Source organism: Drosophila innubila, chromosome X, assembly GCF_004354385.1.
Source record: "Drosophila innubila isolate TH190305 chromosome X, UK_Dinn_1.0, whole genome shotgun sequence".
Classification (NCBI taxonomy): Eukaryota; Metazoa; Arthropoda; class Insecta; order Diptera; family Drosophilidae; genus Drosophila; species Drosophila innubila.
The window spans coordinates 10,968,401-10,994,963 of record NC_047626.1 but is presented as its reverse complement, the minus strand read 5'-3'; the positions used below and the strand labels follow the sequence as shown (position 1 = coordinate 10,994,963).

The 26,563-nt window shown below is 36.5% G+C and overlaps 1 protein-coding gene and 1 non-coding gene across 3 annotated transcripts in view; one reads left to right on the top strand and one right to left on the bottom strand.

Annotated features, from left to right (window-relative positions):
• Nucleotides 1-609: 609 nt before the first annotated feature.
• Nucleotides 610-689, bottom strand: Trnal-uag. Its single transcript has one exon. It is a non-coding gene; the product is annotated as a tRNA-Leu (tRNA).
• Nucleotides 690-5,421: 4,732 nt separating this feature from the next.
• The window catches only part of LOC117785209 (chromatin modification-related protein EAF1), a 58,329-nt gene continuing 37,187 nt past the window's right edge, over nucleotides 5,422-26,563 (top strand). For both annotated transcript variants that reach the window (XM_034623127.1, XM_034623135.1), the window contains exons 1-3: nucleotides 5,422-6,016; nucleotides 14,761-14,808; nucleotides 25,830-26,086. In XM_034623127.1, coding sequence (XP_034479018.1) covers nucleotides 5,422-6,016; nucleotides 14,761-14,808; nucleotides 25,830-26,086 — 900 coding nt within the window. The remainder of the gene's footprint in view (nucleotides 6,017-14,760; nucleotides 14,809-25,829; nucleotides 26,087-26,563) is intronic.

The following is a 26,563-nucleotide window of genomic DNA, read 5'->3' as shown; positions in this document are numbered from 1 at the left end:
AAAAACAGGACACATGTAGAAATTTGTAAGTTCATCGTGTAAATTGAATTTTCAAATAAATTAGTAGAAAATAAATAGAACGACTAAGAAATCATACATGTAAATGTATTAATGTAATTCTCTTTATATTGCTGCAATGAAATTTAAAAAAATAAATAGAGATTTATGTGAAATGTGTGACTACATGTTTTCAAGTATTTTTTCATAAGGATGGCATTTCTTTTGATCAGTTTGAAAGCTTAAGCGGAGTGCGATTCGTAAAATCAAATGAAAATAATTTATAATCGATTTAGATTAACTCACATACCAAGTTTTCTTACTCTACCTCTGGTAGTCTCTGAGTTCAATGGAAAAATGTTAAGGGATGAACCCGCAAATAAAGTTTGGACAAAGCTACATACATCAGATTGTTAATGATGACTTAACATTTGTATGGGATTAAAAACGTCTACTTGAATACGTAATTAATATATCCATATATAGCAATTACAAAATAAACTGCGTATAATAAAGGTAGTTGAGCTAAAAAAAAATGTTAAAACATATCTTATTTAGTTATAGAAATATTTTTTATGTTAGCAAATATTTAAAACAAAAAAAAAACTTTGTTGACAGCGGTGGGATTCGAACCCACGCCCTTTCGGACTGGTGCCTAAAACCAGCGCCTTAGACCGCTCGGCCACGCTGCCTTACGTATTTCCACAAATTCTAGGCAACTGATAAGATTAAACAATCTATTTAAAATGTTTTCTATGGTCAATTCAGCGTAAACTATTGTTGTTCTTATCAGTAAGCCATTTTACAATTACACTGTTATCAAATCTAGTTGATATTTCATTCGATTTAATAAGTTGAAAGTTTGTTCAAATTCGGTTCAATCTCTGAGGTTATAAAAACAAAATAGCGAACATCGCATCCACGCTTTTTAACTGTAATTCATTCACCTTTTGATTGTTTAGGCCAAATTAATTTTCTCACGTTGCAAAACAATTAAATAATTGAAAATCAAACTCGATTTAATTGAAATGCGACAATGACGGGCATTATTTACCAGCTAATACAAATGTATACACTACCATGCAAAAGGAGGCATATCAGTTATGTTAAGCATTGTGCCACTTTGTTAAATTTAAATAGGAATTGCAATTAGATACAGACGGCAAAAATTAAATATTCTTTCCAATTTTATTCCCTTTACCTTTCCTTTAACTATTAAAAATAATTCTTCAAATAATAATATTTAAATTCTTCTATAATTTTTGTAAGCCAATTTATATAAATAAAAATTATATTTCAAATATTTTATATTAATCTTGAAACATTTCTAAAGCGGTTCACAAACAGTCAGTTTACTTTTCTTTTTTATAGAGTAGTCCAGCAATTTTGTTGACCCGTTGCCACCATGTTTGATTATTAAATTATTTATGTTTTTTGTTGCCCATTGTCATTATCATTATCATTATGATTGCGATTATGATTTTTATAAAGCTGCCATTGTGCGGCAATTAAAGTTTCAACTAATCACTAAGCAGACAACAAAATAACAACAACAATGGTGTGACAATAATATAGTGTTGTTGTTATTGTTGTACATCTATTTTCGATGTCTAACACTAAAATGGCTGGCAGCCGAGTTTGAAGATCCAAGAGATGCGTTCATTATATGCTCGTATGTCCGACAGCGAAACAACTTAATTACACAACAATGGGACAGCAACAACAATAACAACCACATCAGCAACAACAACAACAACAACAATAATAATAATAATAATAAACACAACATTTGAACAATGGCATTTTGGCAAAGTTTTACAACGGCTCTTCAAGTTTTTGTGCTATTGACAGCTCTTTGGTGTCTTCAGTTTATATACCCTGTACTTAAATGTTGCATCCAGAATGTGTACGCCAAACTTGTGCTTGGAAGCAACAATAAAAGTTTGTTTATTTTCTTTAAATTAAATCTAAGCATGTATTATTAACCTGTCTATCTATTTAAGCAACCCCATTGAACTCAACCAATTTGAAAGGTATAAACCCAAAATTTGGTGTGTCGTTTCAGCTGTTAGTATTATACAAATATCCAATATCTTTTTAGTTTTGTATAGCTTTCAAGCCTATGATTACAAATATTTCCCTAAAATCATAGTGACCCCATAGTAAAAACAGATTGTATTCAGATATTAATAAAAAACAAAGAAGTATATTCGTTTTTGAGAGCTCCACAACTGTCTGTATGGTATCTCTTAGTCGTTCAGTCTCCACTCTGACCGATTTGTTGAAGTTATTGCCCAAAAATAAAAAGCCAAGACAAAATAAAGTAACTGAACTTTAATTGTTCATAATTAAGTTTGTCGAATTGTGAATTGTGAATAGTGAATAGTGAATTAAATGTGTGTGAGTGTGCGAGTACTCATAGTTAAGTAAATAAAACGTCGACACATAATTGACAAGTCGCAACACCTTTTTTTTTGGGTAATCCGAAATCAAACGCATGAAACACGACAAAACGACATACGACATACGAAATCCGAAATCGGAAACTCGAACTCCTACTTGGGGGCCTTTATCGATTTTTATGGGCAACTTTCGCACTCGAATCGACCACTTGAGAGCCGAAAAGCGATAATTGAATCATTTGTCGGCATGTCAACTACCAGTATGCCATTTTTAATTGGGGCACCCTGTTTTGGCCAAAGATTTCAACTGGCGAATTGTCAGGTATAAACTTCAGATAAAAACGCTGTGAGAACAAACACACAAAAAACGTCAAAATATTTGCAAAACAAAACGCTGCAAGTTGAAGGACAAAACAGGACAATTCCAGGTTCAGCTTCATGTCCATCTTCAAACCGACTGTAGCCAAAAAATAATGATCGCCAGATGGAAGGAATCCTATAGTCCTGTACCTAATATGATAACTATGCCAGCGATATCAGGTTACCATATACAAAACATCATGATCGTTATTATGATTATGCTTGTGCTCATTATGAAGCATTTAGAAGAAACTCAATATTTATTTTGACATACGCATTGTAATTGCAAGTTAATTAACAATAAGACTATTTATCAAATAAAAACGTAAGAAGAGAAGAGAACGAAATTCAGCAGTAAATAAACAAATGGGAAATTCGCATTAAAAATGCTCACAGCATGAATCATACTCATTCCATTCCACATTCCCGATTCCCTATTCCCCATTCCACATTCGCACTCAGGATCCGCGTTTAACCTGCGCAGTAAAATATCAAATTACTTCTCGCTGAAATTCTTAGAGTACGCAACGCAGTTTACTTTACTCATGATAGACACACGATCATTCGAATTTCGAATTTCGATATCCAACTATTACTAAGCGCTAGCTGTCTTGCTTGCACCTACACACACATACACACACACACACACTCGCACTCTTTCGGCAGACTGCTTGTCGCTTTGTAGAGAGCACAGACAAAGAGACGACAAAGTTTGGCGTGAGAGCACGCAGTTTTTGTTGTTGTTGTTGTTGTTATTATCTTTGATGAGCTTTTGGCACTTCAATTGTTTAATAGACTTGCGAGTTAAAAGCTCGCGCGTGGGTTACCGTTTTCTTCATCTTCACTTGACTTGTGGGCGTGAGAAAACAGCATGACAATGGAATGAGAAAAGCACCAAGTGCTTTCTATGTGGTACACAGCAAAAAAAATACGCTATAATATCAATTTCAAAAAGGTGTCCAAAGTTCGCTAAGCTCAGGTGTTTTTTTTACAATCAAGTTCGATCTTTGAAGCTCTGTAAGATTTTATGAGTTAAGTAAATTATTTTATCTGTAATGATTTTCTTTTTTTTTCGGTGTACAAGTTTTGTCGCCCATTGCACAATCAACTGTTGATCGACTTGAAAATATTCACACATATTTTGGCGCACACACGCACAGTCACAACAACAGCTGTTTTTAGCATCCGCCTTTCCAGCGTGTGTTTCCAGTGTTTGTTAACGCTAATTTTGGCATTTTAATAGCTAAAGTTCTACAACATTTTAATTAGACGGCTTTTTTAATGCTGCCCCCAAAAACAAATATAACAGGAGGGCAATAAAAACAATACCAACTACAACAACCAGAGCAATAACAGTAACAACAACGTATTAGTTTTTACTACTGCGATTCTCGGCTCGTTTTTTGGACTATAAATTGGCGTCCTTCATTGAACGAGCCCAAAGTTGTCGTTGTCGTTCTCGTTGTTGTTGCTGCTGTTGTAGCTGCCTCCCCCCACTCCAGGCGGCATCGCGAACAATACAAAATGGGCACCACGCACACTAACAAACATGCACTAATACAGGCGCAACTTGCTGCACGCACACCAACAAAACTGGTCCAACGACTGGAAAACTTCCAGCGTACTGGAAGTGTTGCGTGTGTTAGAGCGGCACAGCTAGCCAACGACTGCTGTACAACTGCTTAGCCGCTCTAACGCACGCAAGCATGCTGCGCACATGCGCCATGTTGTCGTCTCACGCTGTGCAGGGGAAATTGCTGCTGAGCAGCGTTCGCTATGTGCTGCGTGTGTGCGAGCAGTGCAGCTGGTGTGTCGATGGCGCACTGACGCCGCCCCTGATGCTGGCGTCGATTTACCGTTGCGTGGCAGCGACGTCAACAGCGCGGCAGCGTCGACGGTGTCGGTGACAGTGTCGGTGACGGTGACGGACGTCGCCAGCGAGGACCAAGTCAGAGGCAAGCAAATCCCGTTGCCGTTGCAGACTTTCTAGCTAAAGTTGCCAACCACCAAAAGCTGGGGCAGGCAACAACAACAACAACGACGACGACGACGACGACGGCAACGACAACGACAACGATGACGACGACGACGACAAAACTCCTGGTGCACATTAAGTCAGGCAACAGTTTAACGTGGAAATTATTGCGAATTTGTTGTGTGTTTTTGCGACAGGCGACAGGCGATTCAAGCGCGACAATAATCGCGTGGCAATCGCGACAACAACAAGCACAACAACAGCAGCGTCAAAGTCAAAGTCAACAATCATTTTTTTAACGTGTTCTCGTATGTTAAGTGCAGTTATTCTCTCGGGCTTCGAGGCTAGTTGTTATTGTTATCTCACACACTACACAACACACTATACTCACTCTCACACACACACACACACACACTAACATACACACGCACGCACGCACACTCGAGCAGCCGGCATATTAGCTCAACTGAGAGGCGAACTAAAGAGAGACAGCGAGCTAGAATTAGTGGAAGAGAGCGCGCGATGAGAGCGCGTGGCCAAAGCTTTTTGAAAATCGTTTAATTAAAAGCAAACATAACAACAGCAACAACAGCAACGACAACAACTTTAGCTAATTGCAACAACAAATTAACAAATAAATTGTGGACTCGAAATTCGACATCGAATTCGAATAAAGCTTTGAGCGCGATGCCGCAACGTTCGCCGTTTGCCATTCAAGAGCTGCTGGGACTTGCAGTTGCGGCAGCAGCAACAACAACAACATCAGCAACAACAACAGCAGCAGCGACAACAAGTGCCACAAAAGCAGCAGCAACAACAACAACAACAGCAGCAGCAACAACATGTGAAACTGCAACTGATTTAACAACGGCAACAACAACAGCAACACATTACAGCAACAGCTCAGCAGATACAACAACAACAGCGGTCATTGAGCAGCAGCAACAACAACAACATCAGTTTAGGGAACACCAGCAACAACAACAACAGCAACAACAACAACAACTGACCATGGCAGCTGCCTCAAGAATGGCCTATTTCAATGCACATGCCGCGGTGGCAGCCGCCTTTATGCCACATCAGCTGGCCGCTGCCGCCGCCGTGCATCATCATCATCATCATCATCCGCACTCGCACTCGCATTCGCATCCGCATCACCCCCACCACCCACATGCGGCACATCCGCATTCACATCCGCATCCGCATTCGCATCACACGCAACAACCGCCGCCGCCGCCGCCACCCGCAATGCCGCCGCATCATCCACTGTTGCATGCGCAGGGTAAGATAAACTACCCCCCCGCCCCTCGGCCACTACCCCACCCCACAACATACACCCCTTGACACAACTGTCGTTACAGTTACAGTTAGAGTAACAGTAAGAACGCAATTAGCAATCGGCAACTGGTTTTGTCACCTGCAACAGACACTCAGTCAGTAAGTGAGAGACAGAGAGATGGGGAGATGGAGAGACAGAAAGAGAAACGAACAAAAAGCGACAAGAGCCGCTTAGTTTGCATAAAAAAGAAATTAATCAACGAGCCATCGACGAGCAGTCACACAAACACACACACGCACACACAGACAGACAGACTGCGGCTCAAGCTACAGCTTTAGCTTTTGAGCCACTTCACTTTCCACCTCCAACTCCAACTCAAGTTGAGCTGCTAATTGCAATGGCAATTGCTCAACACAAATGCAGGGCAATATGTATGTTTGTATGTGTGTGTGTGTGTGTGTGTGTATGAAAGCGAAACGACGACACAGTGGGATTGTATTGCAATTAATTAACAAAATTAAATTTAAATCAGCTTATCTTTAAAAATATTGTTTGTACCGTATGCAATCTTAAATTTTAATATTCTTGCAAATTTTAAACAAATAAATAAATTATGTATCGATTAGAATTTAAAAGTTCTATAATTAATATACTTTAGGTAATTTTGATTGAATGTGTTATTGTCTTGGGTATAACTAAACTTAAACTTACACCTTTTAATATACTTAGCTACAAATTAGGCAGCGCAACTGTTATAAGTTTTAAAATAAGAATTGCCACTCCTTAAAATTAACTCCTATTGCCTAAGTTTTATTTTCAAATAAAAAATATGTTATTTTTTTTTTTAAATAAGAAATCATTTATTTATATTATGCAAGTAGGAGTTTTTTGCGGATTTCGAAAAAAAGAAAAATGTAAATTTGTTTTCTTCAATCTGAATTTTTTTAAATTAAATTTTAAAATAACATTACTGCTATTTTTGCAGCTAATTAAATTATTTAATATTTAAATTTATTTTAGCTGGCTCAATAAATATATGTAATTAAATCTAAAAATGTTAAATCTATGTATGTTATATTCCTAATTCTTAAGCCAATGCTTGACAAACCGTACATTTGTTTTTATTGTGCGTCTTTTTGAAGTTTGTAAATCGAAAATACATATGTATGTATATAATTCCATTAATTAACTGTAGAGTTTGCTCCACTGTAGAACGCGACTTTGTCTGCGGATCAGCGACAAAAGAAACATTTGCGTCAAGCGTTCGCTTAAGGCGTGAAGAGAGCAGTGGCCGAAGGAGCGAGCAGAGAGTGAGAGAGCACTAAAGCTTGACTTGAGCAAGTGGCAATATCACTGCAGTGCGACGGGCAACAACAACGACAACAACAACAGCAACTGAAGCTCGCACAGCGATTGACTCTCCCACTCAAATACTCGTACATACATAATTACTTACTTGTGTGTGTGTGTGTATATGTGTGTGCCGGCAGATAATCTGGCTTTTTGAAGTGCCAACTGTTATTGTTGTTGTTGTGGTTGATGCTGTTGTTATTGTTATTATTATTTTAATTAGCGTTGAAATGTCATCGTCATCACTCGCGCATTGTTATTGTTGTAGTTGTTACTGTTTCACAGTGTGCCAAATTGTTGCTGCAGCCGCTCAGTCGCAGCTTAACTTGAAGCTATGCTTGACATTCACATGTACTCTCACACACTCACTCACGCTCTCTCACACTCTTCAACTGCCATTGCTAACTAACGCACTCTTACATTCTGCTCTCTGACTCCCGCTCTCTTTCCTTTCATTTGAATTGTATTTGTTGGCAACTTCCGTACGATATTTTTGCTATTTGCATTGTGTTTTTTCTCTTTTCTTCCTGCGCATTGTTGTTATTATTATGTGCAAGTTTTTGTTTCGTTCGTTTATTAATTATATTTTGTTGTGTGTGTGTGCGTATTATATTATTTATTTATCGCGTTCGCGTAATTTCGTTTAATAAATGTGAGAAAGAACTTTTTTGGCGCTCTTACTGTTAACTGTTATTGTTGCCTGCTTTTTTTACCCGTCATCTTATTTAATTTTGCATATTGTTGGCGCTTGCTTTGCGTTCTGATTTGTATGTATGTATGTCTGTTTGTCTGTATGTATTTATGTATGTATGTAGTTGTGCTGCTGTTGTTTGTCTCGCTGATTTTTTACACTTTTGTTGATTTTTCCCATTTGCCGCTTTCGTCAATTAAAGTCGCGTCAAGTTTGGGGCCAAAAGCCCCAAACGGATTTCCTGTCAACTCTAGTGGCGCTTCAGCCTGCCCCCACCCCGCCTCCCCCTGCTCACTCCACACTGCCTACCTCTTACCAACAACGGTCACTCAGTCGGGCCATTAAGTGCCTTTGATCTTTTACACAATATGCAAACGGACGAAAGAAAAAACCGAATCGGAAAATTGGTAGCACATAACACAGGCCATTTATATAGTTGTATGTATGTATGTACTATATATAGTACATATGTATCTATAAATATGCAAGCATTTTTTCTCATTTAATTGACAATTTTCACTTTGGCGCTCGTCGCTTTGTTGTGACATTCGTTTTGATGTGTTTGCACACACATACACACACACACACACTCTTTCTATCGCTCTCTCTCCTCCTCCCTCTCTCTCTGTCACACTCTCACATTTTGTTATTGCAAGTTGATAGCGAGAACTTTTTATGTGCGGCATTTTTAACTTTGAAGCGCCATCTGCTGGCAATAATAGGAGCATCAACAGGAATATGTCCCTGCATATTTCTGTCATTCTTTCGCTTTTCTTTCTTCTTTTGTTGGCAATTTACGCGTTGTTTCAATTAACCATTTCAAAATTTTTTCGTAACGCTCGCAAAATGTTAAATAAAAGTCGCCGGCACTACCAACAATTAATTTGGCAGTGACGAAAAGCTGAACAAAAGTATGCTCGAATAGCAGATGCTCTGTAAGCTCTTCACAGAAATTGTGCACAATATTAAATTGTTTCTTGAAGAACTTGTGTTTTTATTCTACTATAATTTTGAAAAAAAAAAATAATAATATAATATTTAAATTTTAAAATTGAAAATAAAATTAAAAGTTAAGCAGTCAGGGGGTATTCAAATAATTAGAATTGTTTTATGTTTTGTTGCAAAGATTACGACATATTCAGAAAAAACAATTGGATTAATAAGTATTTATTAGTGTTAATTGCCACAGGCTTTAAAGTTTAAGATAAGTTTCTTCTTTAAAATGAGTTTCTGCTTATTGTTTAATAATGTGGAATTCGTATCCAGATAATCGCCGAAACTAAAACTGCGGAGTTATACCAAAAACGGTTTTAACAAATTTTTTTTTAATAAGAAAGAAGAAGAATAATTTAAGAACGTAAAATTTTGGAAGCATTTTTTATTTTTTCTGACAAAACGAGGAATATTTGTCTTATTATTTATTTACTTACAGTATACAGAATAATTACTACCTAATAAAATAAATAAAGTTAAAGTTAATTACATAGTTAGATTTTAAATTAACAAAAAGGTAAAATAAATTAATCAAATTAATCAGATAATTATTGTTAATATTACTATGATAATCAATTTTGTAGTGAAAGTGTTGCATAATGAAAGCAACTTAGTTGAAAGAACTAACTGCTAATTGCTGCATGTCGCAATAATCTATCACGCAACAACTTGCCACTGCCCCTTTGATATTTGAGACTGTTTGCTAATAGCCTCAGACCTTCTTGCCACATCCCCCTGCCGCCTGTCTCCTGTCCCAGCCACAATCTGCAACTCAGGCTGTCTCTTAACTGATAGAAATCCTCTTAATTGTGTGTGTGTGTGTTCAATGTGTGCGGTCTTTATATAGAGAGGCTATATAGACACCAGACCCTGAGCAGACAATTTGCTTTGACTTTGCTTTGATTTTGCGTTGACGTAAATTAAAAATAAAACAGCAAAGAAAAAAAAAATCTAGAGAAAATTGTTTAAAAATCAAAAGAAAAATAAAAAGAATTCAACAATCGCCCTTCGTTGCGGCGTGTGAGCGAACTTTACCCCCTTCCCGTCTCCATGCCCCTTCTTCACCCCTTTGAGCACGCCCGTGTCCAGTCAAGTGCCCCAATGCCTCGGCCCGCCCGCTGGCGCTTGCCGCTTGCCGCTTTGCCTCGCCTGCCACATGCCACTTGTGTGCATTGTCTGAGGTGTGAACATTTTTATGATGAAGCGACGCGACGCGACGCGACGTCAACGTTGGCAACACGAGTGCAATTGTTGTTGTTGCTGTTGTTGCCGTTGCACTTTAGAAGCGACCTCGACAAGCACACCTACCCCTCCCCCTACCCCCTACCACTACCTCCTCCTTTAGCTCCCTGTCAAACACTTTTCGCTTTGATTTTTCGTGAATTTCATTTCATTTTGTAATTTTTGTCGGTTTTTTTTCTCTTTTTTTGCAAATTTAAAAGTCAATTAAAGCAACTTGACAAACGAATCTGAGTGGCACTCAAGGGGTTAATTTGCTGTGTGACTGTGTGTGAGTGTGTAAGTGTGTATGTGCGTGTGTGTGTGTGAGGGCCAAAAAGTTGAGTCAGTTTGACATTAAACGGAATTAGCCGCAATTAACTTGAATAAATGTATAAAAAAAAAGTGAACAATAATTATAATTATGATAATCATAGTGTGACTGCTTCTGTCTGTGTGTGTGGGTGTGCATATAAATAGCATATAATCATATGCTAGATTTTATGCCGCGTCATATGGCAATCAGCGGGGCAATCGTGCCCAAAAGCACAGCTCATAGATACAGATACATTTACAGCTACAGATACAGATAGAGATACAGATAGAAAGATACGTGAGTGCTGCGCTAATTTTATAGCGCAAATAAACACGATTTGGCACTTGAGCCGCTTTGTGAGTCCCGTTCGCTTCTTCAGCGGCTCGTCTCGAGACTCAAATCAAAATTTGAATCCGTTCGCATTTCAGCTTTCAATTCATGTCATTTATTATTTTTTTTTTAAATTTTTTTTATTTGATTTTCTGATTTGTTTATTTATTTTTAGTTGCTTTCACTGCTCGCCGCCGATGACTGCTAATTATGCAGCCTATATATTCATTCAAATATTTATATTCATATTCATCTCCAATTGATCATTTCAAGTGGCCACTTGGCCATTTGACCGCTTGCAGACCTGTTTAATTTTCATCTTTTTTATTTTATATATATTTGTTTGTTGGGCTGTGTACTTGTTTTGCCTTTGAATCAGTGTGAGTGTATTCACTTGGTTCAGCTGGCGCTTGATTTAATTAATAACGATATTTATTCAATTGCTTTTGCAACTTATTCACTTACTAAAATTGTATTCGAAGGCGATATGCATAAATTGAGAAATTGAGAACTGTTTTTTTCCAACACTTGAAATGTTTCTGTTTTTTTTCAGTTACACATTTTTTAATTATAGATATTCATTCGCATAATAATTATATAATTTTAAAGTGTATTCAATTGTATATTTTTACTATTCATAAATATTAAACAGCTTAAAATATATTTATTTTTTTTCTGATAATTTATTGAGAAAGAATTAGGCATGTATTAAACTAATGTTATATTTACAATATATTCACTGGCTTAATACCAGACTTTAGGATAGCAAATTTTTGGAATTGTTGCCGTCAAAATTTTAACAAATATATTCAGAATGTATTCAAAGGTATTCAATTAGTTCAAAACACAAAAAAGAACCCGTAGCACATTTCTATGGAAAATTGTCATGAATCATGTTGTTTTTTTTAAATGCATTCAAGTGTAGTCAAAACTATTCAAGGTATGACCTACCGCTAGTTGCCATTCACTTGTCTGCGCACACACCTCCCCCTGCCCCTTGCCCCACTTACCGCACTTGCCACACTTGACGTATGTGTGTATTTGGTGTTTGTGGACACTAAAGCGGCTACTTTGCATGACCCGCGGCACATTCGGGGATCCAAGATCCGAGAGAGCTCACGACACGAAACTGTTGTGGTTTTCGAGGGCACACTGTGTGGTCGATTGTGATTAGAAATGTGTTGCAAGTATTCGCTGTAAATCCGCTTAAAAGCAGCGCAGACCAGAAGAAAAGAGATTTAGAGAGTAGCCGAATTGATTGAATACGTCGATCAAACTCGACTGTAAAAGACCCCGTATCTATTCTACACAAAAATAAATTATTAATAATAAAACTCAAATTTATAAAAATATTATTTAAAATAAAAATATATGCCAACTAATTCTAAAACTAAATTGAATATAACTATTATTTTTTTTCCACATAAAATTTGTTTTAAGCTTTTCTGATGCGGGGTTCGAACCCAGAAACGCAAAAATCATTCGTTCTTTTTACTAGGCCAATGAAAAAACATTCAATATCTTCAATGTCTATTGTCCAATCTAAACTCAATTTTTAGCACACATCGACAAAATACTAAGCTTTGTGTATGCCAAATCTTAAATCGGTATTATAATAATTTAATGACAAAATTTAGAAAATATTTATTGGCGCCAATGAGCTATAGGTAAAATATTTATATACTTAACAAAATTATGCAAATTTCGCTTTTGACAAACTCAATAGACTTTTTACACTTTTTCTGTACAGAGTCTAAGCTGAAAAGAGAGAGAGCGAGAGGGAGGGAGGGAGGTCAAGAGACAGAGGCAGAGAGAGAGACCCATATCAGCTATTGTTTAGCGTTAATCAGTTTATAAATACTTCGTCACTTGCATTTCTATAGTTATTTTCACATCTTGCAGCCTCAGTTTTAGCTTCAGCTTCAGCTTGCGCTGTTGTTGTACTTATACTTGCCTGAGTATGAGTATACTCACAATTCTTTACACAGCATTCGCGCTATATCGAATTTCACAATTTTTAAGAATTCCTGGTAAATCTAGAACGGCAGCAGTTGCTGATTGCCGTTGACATGCCACAGGCACCAGAACGGGAACGTTTACCCGATATAGCTAGAGAGTGATTGAGGATAGAGGGAAGTGGGTAGAGGGTAAGAGATTGGGAGGGAGCTACCCTAACAAGGCGAAAGCTAATAAATGTAGTTTCCAGTTTGATGTGTGCTGATTGTTGACGTTTCTCGTATATACTCATCATGTGAGTGGCAGCGAGGGGCTTTAAGGGGGTATAAGGGGTTATGGAGGTACACTGATAAAAAAAATGTTATAAAATTAAGACTTTGGTCACAAAACTAAGAGCTTTGATCTAAAAAATGCCTCGAGAACATAAAATTCTTAGATTAAGAAAACACATCTTGGTTTTAAGAACATTTCAAATAACATTTAAGAATCAAACTTCTTATAATTAAAATGAAAAAAATAAATAAAAACAAAAAAATAAAAAAAAAATTAAATAATTTTTAAATTTTCTTTATATACAATTTATAAATGTTATTTTACTTTGTTACGAGTGGATTAGAGCCGGCGCCTTCTGTTTTCGCAACTGAACTGTTGAAGCAGAGCGCCACTTGATCCATATGAAATAGAACATTCTTATACTTTCCTAACAATTTAAGATTTTTATTGTTGTATTAAGAACTGTGATTTTTTTACATTTATATTCATTGTATTAGTAATATGGTTTAAAAATGTTCTTAATTTAAGAATAAAATATTTTTGGTCTTTGGTCTTTTTTTTCAGTGTACCGGGAAGTAATCTTCCATACATGCAAACATTCTTACTGTACTCGCAATGTCGTATTATTCGAAATGCGTCAGCACAACAATTGAAGTCCAATTCAGTTTGCCTCCCTCTAAGCCCCCTTACCCTCTCCATTCTACCCCTCTTCTCATGTCTGTGTCCGTTTCGCGAGTCGTGCAACCCCTTTTGCGGCATGGGGCAAACAAAGCTGATGGCAAAAGCAACCGCAACCGAACGCCTTGAAACAATGAAACATCGAGCAGAAATTAGCGCGGTTGTCTGTCAAATTGGATTTTGATTTGATATGTCATTCCGGGAGACCAAGGGACCAAGAGACCTAAAGACCCCGTTACCCCGAGACCAAAACCGAGGCCGATAAGCTCCTGAGTCGGAGAGACGACTCCTCTGGTTTCGGGGAAACTCTGAAGTTTTGCGAAATTCACTCGATTTGCATTTCTGACGCTTATTTCTTCAGCTCATCCGTCACTTCGGCTGCATAAGTTCCTTTCTGGGGGCAAACAGAAAGGGCGCGGTCAGGGTCAGATCGCAGGGGCCGATAACTTTTAGCTGGCTAATAAATGATAAAAGAACTGATGAAAAAACAGACATACGAAAAACGACGTGTGTGTGTGTGTCTTTATTTGTATCACAGTAAAGCTCCACTTAAATATCCCTGCTAGCCTTTAAGTTCAGCATAAAATGTATTATCGATAAGTCATCGATAAATTTGCGAAATTAAGCTACAGTACAGCAGAATGGCCCTGCCAGCCGATAAGTCGATAGCACCCAAAATTAACAATGAACAGATACAAGTGTTATCGATAAGTTATCGATGAAAATTTTCGATTAACAAATAAAATCATTACCGCTATTCACATATATACTTCTAAATGATGGTAGTGAATGTTGGAATTTGTTTATATCATGTCTAGAGGTTAAATCGTTATCGATAACATCGTTTTAGAATTATCGAAATTGCTTAAAATGTTCTACCTAGTAAATAATTAGCATTATTGTGTTTCTACTAACTCTTACACTCTCATTTTTTCATTGCAGGATTTCCGCAGCTTAAAAGCTTCGCCGGAACTGGAACTTGTTTACCAGGTAAGCTGAAGTGTCCTCCCTAAGGCAACTATACTACAAATAAAGCGCTCGCCTAAAGGTAGGCAATGTCCTGGCTCAAATGCAGTCCTTGCAAACTTATTCACAATGCAAAAACCAGAAATCATGTCACATCCTTTGGCCAACAGAGGGCAGCAGCAGCAATGTGAAGAGAGCGCTCTCGCTCTCTCACTGTGTCTCTTCGTCTCTCTCTTTCTCTGTCTCTCTGTCTCTCTCTTAGTCTGTCTGTTGGTGCACGCTAATTAATGGGCATTCCGACGCTTCATTTCGAATCGGTTGAACCGAAAAGGTCCTTGCGGAGCACATAAATTTCCCAAATTGCTAATAAAATAAACAATTTAGCTTAAAACAAGCAAAAGGATAAAAAAAAGTGGAAAATCGACACACATGTGTCTGAGTGAGTGTTGTGAATACGAATACGAATACGAATGTGAATACGAATGCGAATGCGAATGTTAGTCAACTAATGAAATTTTCATTTTCATTTTGTTGGATTCGCAACGGGCAATAAATATTTTCAACATACGCTTTTATACGCAATTTACACGCACATACATCTCCTCACCAGCTCAACATCCTTGACGAGGACATGTGTGTCCTGTCTGTCTGTGTGTCAGTCTGCCTGTCTTCCCTCTCTCTCTCTCTCTCACTCTCTCGGTATGTGCTTTAACCCTTTTTGTTCACACACACACACACACACCCGAAAACCAACAAAAGCCAAAAGAAATTCGAGGCTCACATAAACTTGTCTAATAAGAAACGCACACGACAAAAATCCAATTGGAAATGGTTAACTTGGTGCAGCGAAGGGTTGCTGCAGTTCGCGTTTAAATAAATTGAATTGTCCGCACTAAAACCAACAAATTACTAGATCAGTTTCGTCTTTATATGTGCAACATATGGTAGTAATAAAGTACTACATATAACTTGAATATTTTATTGGCAATCGCTCTGAAAATTTCAGTATAAAAAGTCAATTTTCGTTATTTTTGTAATCAAGTTTGTTAATAATTTTATCTAAGATATACAAATATCGATGGATAAAAATGCATCCTCCTGCTATCATTTATTTATCATAATTTTTTTTAAATATCGAGGTGACAGATTCTTTTTACAGACTTCCTTTTTTATGCTTAAATCAACTTTTCTTAAGCTTTAATGTACTTGCAAGCTGCTTAATATAAGCTTTAGAGCTTTTGTTCCTTTTACTGTTGCTTAAGTCTATTTTTAGGTCAACAACTTTAGCCATTTTATTTTTTTATTCAATTTTTGCTGAACTTAAGTGTTTTTCAAATTGTTTTTATGTACTTGCAAGTTGCTAAGAGTTAAATTCTGAGTTTTTTAAAGTTCGCTTGAGCTTTAAATTACTTGAAAAGTAATGTGAAATAATGCTCTGATTGAATCTTTAAGCTGAAATTAAAATTTTTCGTAAGCTTTTCTCTAGTTGTAAATTACTTTAATATACTTGCATATGGATTTAATGAGAAATCAGTATTTAATTTTGAGCCTTAAACAATTTAAGCTGAGCTTTTTAAAATTCGCAAGTTGCTATGAATTTACTTTAAAGCTTTGATCTACTTGCAAGTTGATAAAAATAATTTTTAATAAAATTAATTAAGCTTTAATCAACTTTATGAGCTTCAATTAACTTAAGTTGAGCTTTAGCCCACTTTAAAATTTGTTGTCACTGCACTTGCCTACTTAATTGCCATTTTGTTGTTGCTGTTGTTGAGTTCTCTGGAGTTCTCTCTTGTCTCCTAATCTCTAATCTGTGAGGAGACGTCGACAAACACGAACTTGGCCACTTGGCAGCACATTCTTGGCTATTCTTGTTTTTATGAGGCCTGAAGTGTGATGCTTAAGTATTTTAGTAGCAGCCACTCGACGCTTGCATTCTTGCAACTGCAACAACAATAGCAACAACAGCAAGTAGTAGAAGAAGCAGAAGCAGAAGATGATGATGATGATGATGAAGATGAAGAAGAGCAACAAGAATAATGAAAAGAAGCCACTTTTGTGCCATTTGCGAGCGGATAGCAAAAAGAATCTTCACACAAAGGCGACAAGTGGGGCAATTTCCCTCGTCGACTCGACTTGAGGCGCGGCAATTCACCAACCAGGCAAAAGCTAAGCCCAGTAACGAGTACCGAGTACCCACAGCCCGAGTAACGAGTACCCGTTACCCATTTACCCATTAGCCATTACCCTTTCAACCATTTGCCCACAGTCCCAACAGTTTCTTTTTGTTTTTGTATATTTTTTTTTTTGTTGTATTCTTCTTGCCACTTGCATTTCTTTTCTCACTCACTTGCCCAGTTCTGTTACCTCTCCTTCATCTCTCTCTCTCTCTTTCTCTCATCCTGTCATGTCCTTGCCTTGTCTTGTCTCTGCCTCATGATGCACTTGTCATGGCTAAGATTTTAATTGGCATTTTTTCTCATTTTTTTTTTGCTCATCCCCTTTGAGTTTGCTGCCTACGGCTCTTAACCCTTTTATCGCCTACTTGCCTGCTTGCTGCATGCCCCATGTTGCATGCACCATGTTCACCATTGCCCTCGGATTGCGTGTCTAAGTTTTATTTGCTGGCCATGTCGAATACGTTGCTTTTTGCGCTTAATTGAAACAAATACACAACACACACTCGCACACCACATTACACACACACAGAGCACATGTGGAACCAATCGCATTTCGTATCGCACCAGTTGAGTAAGTCTCTCAACGGGTTTTTTCCAGCTACAGCTCAAAAGGGAGCAAACAGAGGAGTAAAGAAGGGAGGTTGGTATGCGACCAGGCTAACAACCTGTAGCCAAAATTATTCCAGTTTTATTCCATTAAACATGGACAAAAAAAAGGTTATGGAAATATATGTAACATACAGAGTAAGATATTTCCAACAATTTAGGATTTACTCAATCTTGATTCGCATCTACAGACGAGTCAATTTATACTACCTGTTGTTCTGTCAGTCCTCAGTTCCAAACTATTCTGAAAATTTCATTATTATCGAATAGAATACGTTATTAAAAAAATATTAAGTTTTTTGAAATAAAGATCCTTACCTTATGAAAAAGTACGTCTAGAACCTGAAGTTCTGAAACATGGAGAACAATTCTTGATTGTGCGACCTACTATTTTTGTGTTTATTTTTTTTTTGTTTGTATATTTTTCTTTAAGTTTTCTCTATTAAAATAATTTATTGATTTTAGAAATCGATCTTATTTATAAGTGTAATCCCTATATTCACTACAAAGTGTATACACACTTTTCTACGTTTAAAAATTTGTGTTTTTTTTTAACTTTTCTAAAATATATATGTGTTATTGGTAAAGTTTCGAATAAATTTTCAATTACGATAATGAAATTAAATGTGCAAAAAGGCAGAAAAACTTTATAGTGGAAATGGTTAATTATTTGTTTTATTATAAGACCTTCTACCTACAGTCAAACTTAAAGAGATTTAAGAATGTAGTGAGTTTCAGATTCTCTCCAAATTTAGGGCCGGTTTTTCAATGTCTATTTAAGAGGTTTGATAACTAAACAACAGATATTTTGAGAAAAAATGTATTGAAATCAATGTCCAATTTGAATTTATATATTTAATAAATTTAAGGAGACATTGAAAAACCAGCCCTTAGTATAGAAACTATGACATAAGTACATATGAATAGTTTAACTTTGATTTTACTAAATTGTAGTCAATATTCACAAAATGCAGTTCAAGTGAATAAACGAATCAATTGCTTTTGTAGGCTATTTATGGAGCCTGCGCTAATCTTTGTTCACTTGCAGTTTAAATTTGTGACGTTAGCTCGCTTCCTTTTTCTGTCTCCCTCTCTCTCTCTCTCTTTCTCTCTTTTTCTTTGTCTATATGGTTCTCTTTCTGTCAGTGTTCCCTAATCGCTCTACGGATGTTCGAATGTCTCGTTGCTTGGCTGCTCACATCCGTGTTATTTCCTGCACTTGTTACCATTGCAAGATTTCACTAAACCGAAACCTGAAGCCACTCTTCACCACACAACACGATACACACACTCACACACACACACACACACACACTTGTAAAAAGTGAAAGAGCAAAAAGTTTAGTGCAAAAATTGCGCCCTCTTTGCTGTTGTTGTTGTTGTTGTTGTTGTTATTGTTGTTGTTGGTGTAAAACGCTTTGCACTTAAAGTTCGTTGGGTTCGTTGAGTCGTTGAAGCGGAAAGCTGGTTTGAAACAATTGGTTGCTCAGAGAGCAGAAGAATTGAGGGAGGAGACAGCAATCACGTTAACCAACTTTGACACAAAGCTCAGGCTAAAACGCTTCAATCGAGGGAGAAAAGAGAGGAGCAGAGTACAAACGACAGGGTGCTCTTGGTGGAGCATACCCTGTGGACCTGTGGAGTGGCACAACACAACAATGGCCGACAACAACAACAACAACAACAACAGCAACAACAACGACAACGTGGTAAAGAAGACAAAGTCACACGGCAAGCAAGGAATCTAATTAACAATTTTCCATTGAGTGCGCAAATTACGAGTAACACCCAAACATCCAAACGACAGTACTGAAGGGTGCTGCACCTGAAGTTCAGCTTGCAGCTGGAGATGGAGCTGTGTCGCAATTAGGAGTTCACAGAAAAAAAGACCACTTCTAAAATCAAGAATATTAGTCTTATATTATTCAAATTTAAAAGAAGACAACTTGAAAAAAAATGTACAAAAAAAATAAAAAAAATATCAAAACCAAGCTGTAGAGGTAAGCATTTTTTTTTAAAGAAGTAAATTAAATGTTAATGCAGATTGAATTCAGAGGCCAAACCATGATCAAAATGACATTCAGTTTGAAAATCGCACTAGATTTGACAAAGTTATGAAAATTTGAAGTTGGTAAAACATTTGATCTAACAACTTTGCAAGTCAAAATTTTTGTTAAATTTGGCATGATATTTTACAAAAAAATTAAACGTCTCAGAATCAAATATAAAGTGTGGTTTTATACTAATAACGCTATAAGGAGTTGATTAAAAGTGAAAACTTAAGATTTAAAATATTAATTTTTCAAAATTTCAAAGGGGGGACCCTATGGTATTAAAATCTAAGCCCATATCTAGAGGGAAATTTTTTTTTACGAAACTAATTAACTTTAAATGCAGAATGAATTAAGACGCCAAACCATGATCAAAATGACATTCCACTTCAAAATCAGTTAAGTTTTAACAAAGTTATAAAAGTTTGAAGTTAGTCAAATCTTTGACTTTGCAACTTTACAAGTCAAAATTTTTGTCCAATTTGACTTGATTTTTTACAAAAAAAAAGAAACGTCTCAAAATAAAATTTAAAGTGTTGTTTTATACTAATTACGATATAAGGAGTTGATTAAAAGTAAAAACTTGAGATTTAAAATTTTCATTTTTCAAAATTTCAAAGGGGGGACCCTATGGTATTAAAATCTAAGCCCATATCTAGAGGGAAATTTATTTTTTTCGAAACTAATTAACTTTAAATGCAGAATGAATTAAGACGCCAAACCATGATCAAAATGACATTTCACTTCAAAATCGGTTTTGTTTTTACAAAGTTATGAAAGTTTGAAGTTAGTCAAACTTTTGACTAGCAACTTAACAAGTCAAAATTTTTGTCCGATTTACCATGATTTTTTACAAAAAAGTGAAACGTCTCAGAATCAAATTTAAAGTGTTGTTTTATACTAATAACGCTATAAGGAGTTGATTAAAAGTGAAAAGTTGAGATTAAAAATTTTTAATTTTCAAAATTTCAAAGGGGGGACCCTATGGTATTAAAATCTCAACCCATATCTAGAGGGAAATTTTTTTTTTTTCGAAATTAATTAACTTTAAATGCAGAATGGGTGTGGAAAAATAATAAATGGAAACCAGAAAGTTAAGAACATCAAATTCGTTTATTTATATAAGTGTGTGTGCATGTTGTCACGGCAAATTTAATTCCAAATGATATTCCGCCTTAACTGTTCTTCGATGCCATTGATCTTTCCTCTATACCATCTTTGGTAATGATATTTATTAGAGCCGCCTCCCGTTCATTTGTCGAATTGAAGCACTCGACAACAATTGCTGTTGCCTGCTCCTTTGTTAGTGGGGAAGTTCCTTCGGGAGTGAAACTAGGCTTTTCGGAACCAATCCAATTGTCAAGCACTGGAACCAACATTTTACCCGAAGTTCCATTAGCATAGTAAGCGGATCGTTCACGATGACCAATGACATCATATGAGAAGACGGCTCCCTTGCCATTTTTATCGATTCCTGCCAAAATATTATACACCAGATAGGGGAAAAATCGCCGTTCATATTGGAGCACCGAAATCTGTTGGGCTACAGAATGGAGCGGCATTTCTCTGTTATGAGTTTGTTCATACATTTGCCTGCGTATTTGAAGCTGCTCAGATAAACCAAGAATATCACACCAGCATCCGGAACATCCCAAAACCGCTTTCGGTGTGATTTGGAAAAGTTTTCTCTGATCGCTCGAGTAAAGCAAACCATTTTCATTGGTCAGCAGTGTATCGGCAGCAATAATAGCATAATCATCACCTGCAATGGCCACAACGGATCCACCATTTATCTCATATGGATTATATTCGACAACGGCATCTTGACAGTCAAAATCCGGGGGTAATTGATTGCCCTGATTATTCATGTCCTTGCCTAAATATTAAAAAGAAATGTGTTTTATAAAAAAAATACGAAATTATTTTGCACTTTTCGTTTAACACAATTGAATACACTAAACTATTGACTATTCAAAATAATATATTGTTGTCACATTTTTTTTTTAACGGATAATGTGATTGGAAGTGTTTTTTGTTTGATTAGGAACCATTTCTTAATATATTATGTAAAAAAAGTCGCACTTTTATCCTTGTTGACATGCTTAACATTTTCTTTTCATAATATTTTATGAAAGAATTTAAGGCGAACTTTATTTTCCTCTACTTTTAATAAAATAATTATTTTTTAATTTAAAAAGTAATTGCTATATGAATATTGTTTTGATTTATCTTTTTTATTGTCTGCATTAGATTAAAAAATATTTAAAATTAAAAGTTCCTGTTCCTATTTTTACTCTTTATAATTTTTCATTTATTCCATTCCATTTATTTGAAATATACCTCACTTTTTACTTACTTTTTACTTACATTCCTTTATAATATACAAACATTTTCTTATATGTACTCACTAATTTTCTCACAATTACTTCCCTTTCTTTCTCTACCTCTCTCCTTCTCTTGCTCTCATTTTCTATGCAATTTTGTTGCCCTTTTTGATACATTTTGTTTTTTGATTTCTCAAGCAAATAATTCAATTTAATTTCTAATTAGTACGAAAAAAGCTTGCGAAAAGTCACACACACACACACACACAAAGTGACAGAGGGAGAAACATAGAGAGAGTGGAACAGAGATAGAGAGAGTAGCACACACACACACACACATGCACAAAAACGCAGCCACTTTGACGCTAATGCAAATCGCAATGAGTAGACGACAGCGCTGTCGCTGTCGCTGTTGACGTCGACGTCGACGTCGCGACGCAGCCAACAACTCAGCCACTTTATTAGCGTATTTTGCCATGCAACTGTTTATGCGGCACACATACACACCCACACACACACACACACACACACACACGCACACACATGTGGCACGAATTAGTCATTTTGTTGGTTACTTGATGCATGTATCTCTGCCACACCCCCCACTCTCCGCCCCCATTGTCCACCCCCTCATGCTGCCAGCGTTGACAATAAACGCACACACACACAGACACACTGGGAAGACTAACAAAAATGGCGCCCAAGCTGGAACATCGTTGGGCGCCCGCGACGCCCGTCGTTGTTCTCGTTGTTGTTGGGCGACATTTTTTATGCGCTTTTGAGCAAATTAGATTTCCTAATTAAATTTTCTAGTGAAATGCGCATAAATTTCATAAAATTCACTTGGCAGCGAGGACGTAGAACTGGCACAAGTCTCTTCCCCTACCCCTCTCTCTCTCTCTCTCTCTCTCTCCCTCTCTCTCTTTCTTTTTATACTACTCTCTCTTGTGCCTGGCTCTTTGTCGTCTTTCATTTGCTGCGACATTTTTCGCTCTGGAATTTTCGTGTCGACGTCGTCTGCTTAAAGTAATTAACTAAGAAAATTTTAATTGCTAATATGTTGTGATGCATGTGCGTGTGTGTGTGTGTGTGTGTGTCTGTGTTGGCATGCTGTGTATGCGTGTGTGTGTGTGTGTGTGTGTCGATGTTGAGCGCGTTGACTTTCATGTTCGAGGCGAAAACTTTCAATAATAAAGCTGCGTTGCGTGTGTTCTTTGTGTCTGCTTGTGTGTGTGTATGTGTGTGTATGCATGTGGGTGTGTGTTTGCATGTGTGTGTGTGTGTGTGAATGCGTGAGCTCATTAAAAGTGCGCTGGCAAAGTGTAAACATACAAAAGCTAAATTTATGTTGCCTACTTTTGTGCGCACAGAATTAACTAATTTTGCACATTTGCTCATCATACTTAATTATATAATTAGATTTATACAACACACACACACACACACGCACACTTTTAATTAGCGACAGTATATTGCACTGATCGAAAGATGGAATAAAATATTGACAAATGAAATATATATAATTTACTCAGACTCTAATTAGTTCAAATATAATTGAATTTGGAATATAGGTCAATTTAATTGAGATCGTAATAGAATAAATGTATTGATTGAAACTGTAAATTAATTGGTGCTAATAACGCCATTTAGTAGCATTTAGTACAAGAAATAATATTTGTGAAAAGCATTCTGTATAAATAATGCAGTATAATCTTATAGGTGAGGAGGTAGTTAAATTGAATTTAATATAAGTACATATGCAGAAAGGTCATATTAAATTAACTTCATGCTCGTATAATAAATAAAATTCGATATGCAATTGCAACAAATCTGGCCTACATTTTTGGAAAATTGTTGTTTGCATTTAAATTGGATATGAAAATATATAAAATACAAATTTAATGTTAAATACAAATACATAAAAACGCGCATTGAATTCAACTGAAATTAAATTAAAATAATGAATTAAAAATGTGGAAATTGAAATGCAACATGTAGAGATAATTAAACGTACTGTTTTTAATGTATTTATGTATTTATAATGTTTATTGTGTGGCTTACATTTTTATGTATATTGAAAAATTGCCTTTGCTGCATTTCTATTGGTAATTTAAGATGCCAAAAATCGCATTCATTACACACAACACAATTTCCACTTCAATCGTTTGCATTCAACCAAAATGCGATGCTTGTTTTTCACGCATATTTTTGTGGAAATGCGAAGAGGCTTCTCTCCCCTGCCTGTTCCCTCTTTAACATCAAATTGCCCCTTACTTAAAGAAATTCAACAACGCGAAGAGCTGAGAAGGATCCCCGTCAACGATTCACTTGAACAACTCGACAACGGCAACTTCTACTTAATTTTTCATATCGAATTTCAATGCGAATTGTTGTTGTACTTTCCCAAAACAAAAAAAAATCTGTGACTGAATGTTGTTGTTGTTGTTGCTGTTGTTGTTGCTGTTGTTGCTGTAGGCACTCCACTCCACTCTCTCAGTTACTAGCTCCCCTCCTTCTCTTTCAACTCGTGTTCGTTTGCTTTTTCTGTGTTTTCCGGGTGCTTCAATCTTCGATTTGCCATTGAAAGTCATCTTCAGTTCAATGATTGACGATTTGGCAACGTTGATCAGCGGCATTACAAGATCTTCTTCATAATCTTCACACTGCATAACAACAACATCATCATCATCATCTTCATCTACATCTTCATCATCAAAAGGAAAACAAACTGTCAACGCTCATCATTCGCAGAGTCCTCAAAACTTGGTTGCCGCTTTCACTTTTCCCCAATTTGTATGTGCAGGTCATGACAATGTCAAGTGGAGTTTTCCTTGTAAGAATATGCCAAAGGAAGTGGGAAACTAGATACAATTATTAAATATTTAAAATAACAGAGACTACCCCAGTTGATTGCCAGCCAAGTTGAAAGAAAAACAAAAGAACAACAAACTAAAAAAAAATAAACTAAAAACACTTAAAGTCGTGCTTCAGCGCCGGATTGGGATTGAGATTGGAGTTGGAGTAGACTGGAGGCAATCTCTTTTTTTTTTTTGTAAACTGTGTGTAGGTCATGGGAACAAAACTGTAAATGCTGTGCACTAATTCTGACAAGGAATTGAAGTGAAGAAAGGGGGACTCGCCCCCTGCTCGCTTCCCTCGCGGTGAGGGGCGGCTGCAGTCGAGCACGCTCGACGGTAGAATAGCCTGTGCCCAGGTACTATTTCCTGAAAGATGATTTTCGACCGATTGTCCATATGACAGCTATATGATATATGAAACTGATTAGAACCAATTTTGATCAGGATAAATAACACCAACTTTAATGCATATTCTATGAGTTTGGTCAAGTTGTCTCAAAAAACAAAAAACTTTTTCATACTAAAACTTAATTTTCGACTGAGTGTCTCTATTGCAGCTATATGATATCGTTTACCGATTTTAACAAAATTTGTTTAGAATGTATAGTACCAGCTCACATGTATATTCTATCAGTGTGGTTAAGATATCTCAAAAAACAAAAAACTTTTTCATACTAAACCTTCATTTTCGACATATCGAAATTGAAATACAAAGTGAACCTTAAGTTTATAGCAACAACAATAGTACTAATAAAACAACTTAAGACTTAAATCGATTGAATTTAAATTGAATTGAAAAGAAATTGAATGAAATAAATTTAATTTAAAGAAATGACAACCTAAAAGCTTACATCAAAATTAATACAATATTTAAAACAAAAATAACATCTTTGATTGATTCCAGCAGATTGAAAACTCTATTCAATCGTATTGAAGTTGAAAGCAATTTAAATACACTAAAAACAGAAACCTTGTTTTAGTTTAAATTTGAATTAAAATTGTTGTGCAACTTTTTTGTTTCCTCAGGCTCATTGGCAGCCAAGGACTTTGGCATGGATGGATTGAATGGATTTGGTGTTGGCGTTGGCGCTGGCGTCGGAGTTGGAATGGGCGTTGGACCGAATAGCAAAAAGAAGAAGAAGAAGCGACGACATAGCCGAACCATATTCACCAGCTATCAGCTGGAGAAGCTGGAGGAAGCGTTCAAGGAGGCGCATTATCCCGATGTCTATGCCCGCGAGATGCTGTCATTGAAAACGGAATTGCCCGAGGATCGCATACAGGTGAGTAACTCAGTGAGTGAGTATGAGTCATGAATAAGCGAGTGTGAGTGTGTATGGCAGGCAGCAGAGGTAATTTGATATGATGTCTATTGTTTGGCCAAAAGAAAGAGACGGGCAACCGATTGTGGCTGTATTTAATGAATTAACAAACTAATTACATCCGCCTTGGAAAAAAAAACACACACACATACTGTGTAGGTGTTGCCTGTTGGCAAAACAGTTGAAGAAATCCCCAAGAATTGAGATTTCAATTAAAGACGGGCAACGATTCAATATAAAAAAAAAAAAACAACAACAACAACTGAAGACAAGGAACGACTCAACTCGAGTTAAAAAGAGATAGAGAGCGCAAGGAATTTGCATTTCCGCTTTGTCTCATTGTCTTTGTTTGGATCTTTCAGTGCTGATTTTTCACACCTCTTCGTCCTGTATGCAGGCACTTTTATTGTTATCCAGCGACTCATCCTTTAAGTCCCA